At 39.7% G+C, this 9,309-nt stretch overlaps 1 protein-coding gene across 1 annotated transcript; it reads left to right on the forward strand.

Annotated features, from left to right (window-relative positions):
* The first annotated feature begins 2,889 nt into the window (after nt 1-2,889).
* Nucleotides 2,890-8,873, forward strand: LOC122931186 (WD repeat and SOCS box-containing protein 1-like). The gene is made up of 6 exons (XM_044285197.1): nt 2,890-3,073; nt 4,000-4,100; nt 5,737-5,909; nt 6,670-6,783; nt 7,013-7,120; nt 7,217-8,873. Exons 1-6 carry the CDS (start codon nt 2,905-2,907, stop codon nt 7,377-7,379), a joined length of 828 nt encoding a protein of 275 aa, XP_044141132.1. The 5' UTR covers nt 2,890-2,904; the 3' UTR covers nt 7,380-8,873.
* The last annotated feature ends 436 nt before the right edge of the window (nt 8,874-9,309 follow it).

Genomic DNA, 9,309 nt, shown 5'->3' on the forward strand with positions numbered 1-9,309 from the left:
TTTTGTTCTGGCAGGTAATAGTAGCTGTGGTGTTGGAGCTGGGTCACTGACCAGGGGAGACTTTCATTTTGACACCATGCCTGGTCACCTGTAAATGTTGTTTGTTTCGGACAACCCCTTTTAAGTTGTTGCAAACTATACATTCTTCTTGAGCCGCTTTCTTATCTACAGCTATGCAGTTTTGTAGCTTGCTGTTGAAGTTGGTCATTGTTCCTTGTAGCTGTGTAAACATAATTATTCGGTTGTCCTTCAGATACTCTTGTATAATGGTCTCCAACCTGAGTTTCTCAAGAGCTTTCAGCGTATCATTCCTATTCCTGGGAGTTACTTTTGCAAGTGCTGTCTAGCCTCTTGTCGTAGACCACTGCCCAATAAATGCATGACATTAGCAAGTTAGATTGGGTGGCTGCTTGGCATTTGTTTTGGTTGCCAGTACTGGACATGCTTGTGAGAGGACAGTCAGACAGGTAACTTCGCTCAAAGCTTCTGATGCCATCTTGGTGTTAATGGAATTATGTTCAGAATAGGGATTCCTGCTTTAAGTGAAATTTACCTTTTTAGTACCACCCTTTAGGCTTGGTTCAGACAACCATAATATGATCATATTAACAGCTGTACTACTGCTACAAAAACCTGGACCCCTAGTAGTTCTTCTGAATGGACCTTGGATCACCATAGAACCCTTTGCTGATGTAAAGTTGGATCAGCACATCCCTGTGGATTTCAGGTCTTGCAGCTCTATTAATGGTGTCTGAAACTGGCCTTTTAGATCCACGCTAGAAATGAAACTGCAAACCAGAAGTGTTTGCAGAAGAGTCTAATGATTTTTAAAGGTTACGTGATAAACTTTTTATGCTTACTGTTTGCATATTAATCAGACCGATAACCTGGACTGAAAGGAAGGCAAACAAGAGGCGATGCACTTTATACCTTTAGTTATTGACAACTGTGCTGAAAGGAGCTGTTCTTTTCATATTGTATCTTCAGTATCAGACCCAAACCATTGAACCCTCAGCACTATTTCACCTGGGAACTGTCGAGCTTTAAAGTGAAAATGAAAGGGTAGCCAATTCATTTCTTTACAAAGTATCTTCTATTCATTTATTAATGTAGGGAAAGATGCTTCCTTGTCGTTTTATCAGGCTCGTCTCCTTCTTACTAAATGCCCCCCATTTACATTAGTGCATTGACGGCTGAACCGACTGAGAATGGTGGGTGTGACCAACAGATTACATGCATTAGGAGCTCTAGACACAGGTGATGGCAGGGGAGAGAAGGATCGGTCAACATGTTTACTTTCGCTGAATCCTTATGTTCTTCTGGGAGATAAGCCATTGCCAGAGGTGTCTGGCAGGAGCTTTCTCTTTTCCCCATTGGATAAATCTATACATTCAGCTGAGCCAGACATGTCTGTGTATTAAGGAGTCGGGGAGATGGCTGTCAACCAAATGATTGTTTGGCCAACCGCCGTTGTGTGAGTGTGTCTGTTTTTCTGAAGGATCAGCATACCCAGAAGACTCTGTAAATGGGAGGGGGCGGAAAAGAGAGGGTAACTGCAGGTAGGCAGAGGCAAAGACTGCTTATAGGCCTAAACTGCTTATAGGGGTTGTCCAGCCATTAATATTGATGACCTGCCGTCAAGATAGGTCAGCAGAAGTCAGATACCTGGCACCCCTGCCAATCAGCTGTTTGACGAGATGGTCTCACTACACCAGTGATGGCTAACCTTGGCACTCTAGCTGTGGTGAAACTGACTCCCAGCATGCTCCATTTACTTCTAGAGTTCTGAGAGAAGCTAAGCAAGGGGGGCATCTTGGGAGTTGTAGTTTTACCACAGCTGGAGTGCCAAGGTTAGCCATCACTGCACTACACCATGTCTCTTGTGGAGTTGAGTCTTGGTGTAATTACAAATACCCACTCCATCCCCTCTCCAGTCTGATATTGATGACCCATCCTGACGATGGGTCACCAATATTAACAGCTAGGCAAGGCCTTTAATTCCACTGTGTAATCTCCATTATTATTGCTCCTTGTGAAGCTGGCCTAAAAGTTGAGGAGCAGTATCTCCTGCGTATGGGTAAACATTATACCAGCTATTCCCTGTCCACTGCTTCAGGGACAAACTGCCAAATATAAGTCCTATAATGACCAGAAATGCTGTTGTTCCTCCTTTACTGTATACACACAGCAACTTATTCTGAAAAATTGCACAATAGTTACACTTTAAGGCTACAGTCACACGTCAGTATTTTTCTATATCCTGAATTTCTGTCCGTTTTTCCTGAAAATGTTTCCGTATGTCATCCGTTTTTTGCGGATCCTCAAAAACGGAAACATGTATAAATTTCACAAAGCAAATAAAGTTGTTTTGGATTTCTTTGAAAAATAGGGAATAAGTGATTTCTGTGGGCAGGATTTAATTTCCAGGAACGGATTCCGCATAAAACGGATGACATACGAATGTCTTACGTTTTTTGCGGAACCATTGACTTTGTATTGTACCAGGATCCGATTTTTGCGGAAAAGAATAGGACAAGTTTTATATTTAATCAGACATGCGGAACGGAACAACGGAAACGGACAGCACACATTGTGTTGTCCGATAATTAAAAAAATATATATATAATTTCAGGACCCATTGAAAATGAATGGGTCCAGAACTGGTCCTGATCTGTTCCGCAAAAAACGGAACAGATCAGGAAAGGAAAAATGGACGTGTGAATGGACCCTAAGTTTGTAAAATATATCTAAAGAATAAATCAAGGCAACTGGACTTACTGTAGATTTCTTGAAATCTATAGTAAGTCCAGTTGCCTTGATTTTATTCTTACATGTATACCATGACCTGGATAAATGAGAACCATCACAGACCTTTTGTAAGATTATATTTCTTTACCATCTGGTATGTACACTTGTGTCTTAATTCTTCTGTTTTCTTTAGGGAAGCTCCTCCTTAATCTGATGGATCATACCGAAATTGTTAGAGATTTAACTTTTGCCCCGGATGGCAGCCTTAAACTGGTTTCTGCTTCCAGAGACAAAACTCTCAGGGTCTGGGACCTAAAGGATGATGGTATGCTTCCAAACATATTTGTATATTCACATACTTACATACTGCAACTGTGTGAGAAGTCCTGAGCCCTCCCTGTTCATGTTAATCAGGTTTGCATTCTGCGCCTGTCTTTATGTGACGTATTGTCATTGATGTGTATTGAAATTGAATTGCTGATGGTAAGTGGGGGCATCTCAATGAGATGTTGGTCAAACAAAGCAAATGGGGTAGCCAGGTACATGTAAAAATTCCTAGATGTCCTATGGGTATTTCAAACGCCATACAGTCTGTCAACTTATAGCTTAGCAGATGACTCTACTAGTGCTCCTACATACATTTGGCTTGAAAAATTTCCACCATAAAAACAAATGTGAAATGGCTTATTTTTCTTTCCCTCCTGCTGTTTTTATTCCTTACAAGAAATGCCTAAACGGCAAAGCTTAGACATGCTGGGGGAGATTTTTTAAACTGGTGTAAAGTAGAACTGGCTTGGTTGCCCATAGCAACCAGATTCCACCTTTCATTTTCCAAAGAAGCTCTGAAAAAGGTGGCATTTGATTGGCTGCTATGGGCAACTAAACCAGTTCTACTTTACACCAGTTTTAATCTTCTCCGCTGTGTTTAATAATGAAATCAGTGGACAAAAAAACTACCAGAGACCCATATTAAGTCTGGAGCCGATTTTAATGCAAAAAAAGGACTGAAAACTGTAGGTGCAAAAAAAGACACTAAAAGGGGAGGAGGGGGGGGGGTGGGGAAGGGAAGTGGTTCATCCAGTGAATTGCAGGTGTCTGGTTAGTGCCATAAAGACTGACAAATATTTGCTTTGAGGATGCAACTTGGTTTTATTAGTAAATGTAAATTTGTTGTGCCTGTCTTTATATTTGAAATTATCTTATATTTATATTTTGGAAATTGCAATAATGGACTGTTTTTGTGTCTTTTAGGCAATATGATGAAAGTGTTAAGGGGGCACCAGCACTGGGTGTATTGCTGCACGTTCTCCCCCGACTCCTTAATGTTGTGTTCCGTTGGCGCTGGGAAAGCTGTAGGTTTCAAAGTTCCTCATTTTATTTTTTTTTTTTTTTAGATTTTAATGTCCTATCAAATAGTATGTCGTTAATGATTTTGGCCCACTGATAAAAGCCCAATGATGCATGATAGAACTTGCTGAAAGTGTTAGCTGGCAAAAATAATCATAACTTGCACTGCTTTCGGCAAGCCAGTCCATTTCAGAATCATTTAATGAGTAATATGCCAGAATCCATTCGCTGTCATTGGCCTCATACCTTGCTTTGCATATGCTAATATAATTAGAATTTAAGTCTATAGCATATGGTTCTGGAAATGCACTTTGTATAGTAATACCAGTGATATAATATTGCATTTACATTATGACCTGCTGTTGTCTCTACAAACAGGGCAGGCGCTGCTCCTGCATTTTGCCCTTATGGCGCTAATGCATTAATTATAATTAAATGACTAGTTAATAAAACAGTTTTTTAAATGCAATTGTAATTAGATTGAGCATTTGTGTGTAATGACTGTTCTCAGAAGGAGCAGTTAACACCTTTAAAGTTAGCCTATATGGATGTTGACGTTCTTGTTTAAGCCATTGCTATTGTAGGTTGTGTGTTTTCCATAAGCTTCTTGCTTTCCCTGTCACAGGTGGTGGCAGCAATATGGGTGTGATTGAGGTTAAGTTGGCACCACACAAAGGAGAGCACAGTGGTGTTAGCTGGGCAGAGAGTGGCATCTCTGGCTACCAGGCTGGGGACGACCAATGCCGCAGGACGAAGTAACCTTGCAATCGACTGCAAGGTGTACTGTACGTACGCAGGTGCTGGTTGATGTCCACTTTCTGCTTTTTCTTTCTTTACTTTATTTTTGCTGTCTGTATTTTATTTTATTTTCATTTTAATATTGTGTTTTTATTTATTAAGACTAAGGTCATAATTGCTTTATTCTTACTACTCCAGTTACATGGAAGTTTCTCATGAACTAATAAGCAATTCTTGTTAAATATAGAATATAGCCATGTTGTACATAATGAAAATAACCGCTCCTATTTCCTTCAACCTAGTTTTCTAACATTGCCAGTCACACATATATCCATGAAGTATCTTGATCCTCCATATAGCCTTATGTTTTTACACATTTTAGTTTGTGTATTTGTTAGTTATTGTCTGTTTGCCAAAAGTGTTTTCTTTTGGCTGTCAACTTTCTCTTTTCTTGCAGTATCTGTTTCTCTCCCTGGGCTCACGTTGGTGATTCAAGCCTATTGTAAACCAGTGAACTTATTCTATCAAAGGGGGTATTACTGGAGTAACCATATGATTTCTTTTCTGTTTATATTGTTAGACCTATACTTTACAAACGGGTTGTAATGCAGAACCCAACTGTCACCTTGTAGCCTTAAAAGCAAACTGAACTCGTTTTATGTTTTTATATTGTGCATTTTATAGAACTTGCTTTTAGCCTTAACATTTTTAACTTGAGCTTATTAAAAAAATTTGCATGCTTACTCTATGTAATGTTATCCCATTAATATACTGGGTATGACACTGAGCAAGTAATGTAATTTTCTTATCATTTTAATAGTAACTTTTGTAGTCTTAGTTTCCTTGATTTGCCTGTTTGAGGTTTCAATTTCATAGACTATAACCACTGTGTTTTACTTTTAGGTTTTTCTGTGGGACATGGATAAATATACTATGATCCGTAAGCTAGAAGGACACTTCAATGATGTGGTAGCTTGTGAATTCTCTCCTGATGGAGCTTTGTTAGCTACTGCATCTTATGATACCAGAGTATACGTCTGGGATCCCCATATTGGGTCTATTCTTTTTGAATTTGGGTATGTAAATCCTAAAATTAAATTTCTTAAAGAGTAACTAAACCTTTAAGTTTTTAATGAGATGTCCCCAATGCCCTATTAAAACTTTTAATAATGGTTTTCTATAGACAGGGGTGCCAGGAGTCGGAACCCCCCCCTCCCCCCCCCCCCCCCCCCCCCCTTGATCTGATATTGATGACTTGGGCTACATGACCGTACCGTTTTTTTTTTTTTTTTTTTTTTTTTTCCTTTTGCGGTCCGGATCTGCAAAAAACAGAAGCCGCCTGTGTGCTTTCCGCAATTTGCGGAACGGAATGGGTAGCCCATTGTAGAAATGCCTATTGTCTGCAAAACGGACAAAAATAGGACATGCTATATTTTTATTTTACTTTTTGCGGGCCTTGGAACGGAGCAACGGATGCAGAACGGTCGTGTGCATGAGGCCTTGTCCTGAGAATGTCATCAACATAGGAAACAACATGTTTCCCCTTGTTGGATGAGGCACAGTGAATTATTCTTGCTCATGTTTCATTAATAGAACTGCAACGTTGTGGCGTGTATGAAATTTCTGAGCACTTTACATTAAATGCCCAGTTACACCACGTTAGTATTTGTAGGCCATTGTATCTGTTGCCCAAATATGTCAAACGTTGATTCATGACTCTCGTGTTCTCCATTGTGTAAAAAAAAAGTGTAACCCATAGGTTTTGCAGAATGCTTCCTTTCTTAAATCCAGTTGTATATTGAAATGGTGCATGATTATTATTTTTTATCATTTCAGGCACTTATTTCCCCCGCCAACGCCTATATTTGCAGGGGGAGATAATGGTCGCTGGGTGAGATCAGTCTCATTTAGCCACGATGGGGTACATATTGCAAGCATTGCCGATGATAAGTAAGTTTATTATTTTTATTATATATAAATAACTTTGCATATTTTAACTTTCCTGATTTGCCTTAAGCATTACTTAGTGTTGTAACGCATGTACTTTATTTTCTTTTTCTGTACCTTTTTGTGAATTGGTTACATCATGAGCATTGTCACTTTCTTCAATATAAAACCTTCAACAAAATGCATTTCTTCATTTACAAATGATCTCACAATTTTAAATATATCATTGCAGGTTGGTGAGATTTTGGCGTATTGATCAGTCGCACCCTGTTGAAGCTGCACCTTTAAATAAAGGTCTTTGCTGTGCCTTTTCTACTGACGGCAGTGTTCTAGCTGCTGGGTAAGATGATAGTACATTGTATTTGGATTTTGAGCGTGTAGCTGGAGATGCTTCCCTTTTTACGCAATTTAACTTGCGGTTTTCTTTGACTGACAGAACTCAGGATGGGAACGTACACTTCTGGGCTGCACCCACTTATGTTTCCAGCCTTCAGCACTTGTGTCGTATGGCAATAAGAAGAGTCATGACTACAAATCATGTTCAGAAGCTGCCAGTGCCTCCGAAAGTTATGGCATTTCTCTCTTACCAAATCATATAGGGAACTTTTGGGCGGTTTCTACAATCTAGTTCCATTTGTTGGGACTGGCGTTGTGCAAATGTATCACAAGCTTTATGCTTTAAGGCTAGGGAAACAGTGACCTTTTAAGAGGTCCTTTCATGGGTCCAGGCATTATGAAATAATTAGGGTGTTGTATAGGGCATAATTCATGGATGTAATATCGCTTGCTAGTGTCTGTCAGGCGCTCTGTTTTCCCGCTGTGCCCCTGTTCACTTCTCCCACCGGGTATGGAAATGAATAGCATTGGTACAGGGAGGAGGAGACACCAGGGTTTCTAAATGGGCATCTCTTCCCTGGCTGCAGCGCGGTCCAATCACAGCAGAGCGCGTCACAGCCAGGGAGAATAAAAACTTGCATTCTCCACTGTGATTGGATTAGTGCACAGCCAGGGAGAAGGAGACGCCCATTAAGAAACCCTGGTGTCTCCGCCCTGTACTGATATTCATTTGCATACCAGGTGGGAGAAGTGAACTGGGCCACAGCGGGAAAACGGAGCGCCGTACAGACACTAGTAAGCGATATTACAACCATGAATTATGCCCTAGACAACCCCTACTTATTTCATAATGTTTGGACGCATGAAACCAAGCAAGTAAAGATTGTCAATGTGGTCGCGTTACTACATATGTACTGTAGTGAAGCTTCTGCTGCTTTGCTTGGAGGACACAACTTACAAGCAGCTTTTCCATTGTTCGCTGCCAGTCGCTTGTTACTCGCCTGCGGCTTGTCACCAATTTTATTTTTTTTTATATTTAACGGGTATTGAAAATCCTAAATCGTGCACAATTCTCGGCCAAGTTGCACCCTAAAGTAGTTGAACACACTTTTTATTTTTATGGCACGTGAAGTTGCGCAACCAGAGTCAATGTGTAGCCCTAGCCTGAATGTTACAACATATTTGAATATTTAAAGTGCAGTATTTAAACCTATTATGCATTTGTAATCACATCTGAGCTTTAACTGTGATTTAGGAGTGTATGACATTCATTGAAGTTAGAAATGGAATGTGGACACATGATTTGTACAACTGTGAAACTGTAAATAGCCGTATGCTGTTGTGTGCTTAATATTTTTTCTTATAATGGCTGGCTTGTAGTTGGTGTCCTTTTTATCTGTGTTAAAGCAGTATGTTAAGTGTCTGTTGCGAGTTACTGTGGCACCTGGTGATTTCATGGTTGGAAAGATATATCTGAATGGCTAGGTTGTTTTTACTTTTTCGAAAGAAAAAAAAAAAAGATTTTGAGTTTAGTAAGTTGTAGGTTGTGCCACAGTGTTCTATGTATGTACCCCATGTATATAATAAAGGGGCCTATTTTGGTTAGCTGCCAAAGACGAGCAAAGTGTTCGCTGTTGCCTTCTGCTGTTTATTGCACTTGCTGGTCTATTGAATGTATGCAATGCTTACAATGCTAACCATATATTTTTGTTTTAATGTTGCCAAAATGTTTTTAAATAAACAATTTTGTATATAAATATTGGTGTTTAATCATTTGCACTATGTAAAGGTTTGCTGCTTGTGTTCTTAAATAAAGTTGCAGTATTCGGCAAGGTTCACTTGCAGTAAATTTGGAAAAATAAAGTTCAAGTCTTTCATAACTATCCTTTATATTGGTGTATATTCTCATGCGGCAGATTTGTTGCAGGGAGTTCTCACAAATGAGCCAATTCGGGTGCAGTGTCAAATCGCACAAATGGTTGATCTTGGCCTTCTAATGATGGAACAGAGCAATGCAACTTCCCACAGAAGGAAAAAAACCTCTTGAACCAGCCTTGTATTGTAGGAGCCACAAGGAGATGTATTTTGGGTTATCAATCATGTTTCCTAAAGCTTTTTGATATCCAGCAGAGGGTCTCAAAACCGGCATTAAATGGTTCCATTTTGTCCCCATTTCACTGCCAATGGGGACAA

Source organism: Bufo gargarizans, chromosome 3 (assembly GCF_014858855.1).
Source record: "Bufo gargarizans isolate SCDJY-AF-19 chromosome 3, ASM1485885v1, whole genome shotgun sequence".
Taxonomy (NCBI): Eukaryota; Metazoa; Chordata; class Amphibia; order Anura; family Bufonidae; genus Bufo; species Bufo gargarizans.

Coding starts and splice junctions, on each gene's coding strand:
- LOC122931186 (XM_044285197.1), top strand. CDS start 2,905: ATGTACACTTGTGTCTTAATTCTTCTGTTTTCTTTAGGGAAGCTCCTC. Junction 6,784..7,012: donor GCAAGCATTGCCGATGATAA/GTAAGTTTATTA, acceptor ATATCATTGCAG/GTTGGTGAGATTTTGGCGTA. Junction 7,121..7,216: donor GGCAGTGTTCTAGCTGCTGG/GTAAGATGATAG, acceptor TTTGACTGACAG/AACTCAGGATGGGAACGTAC.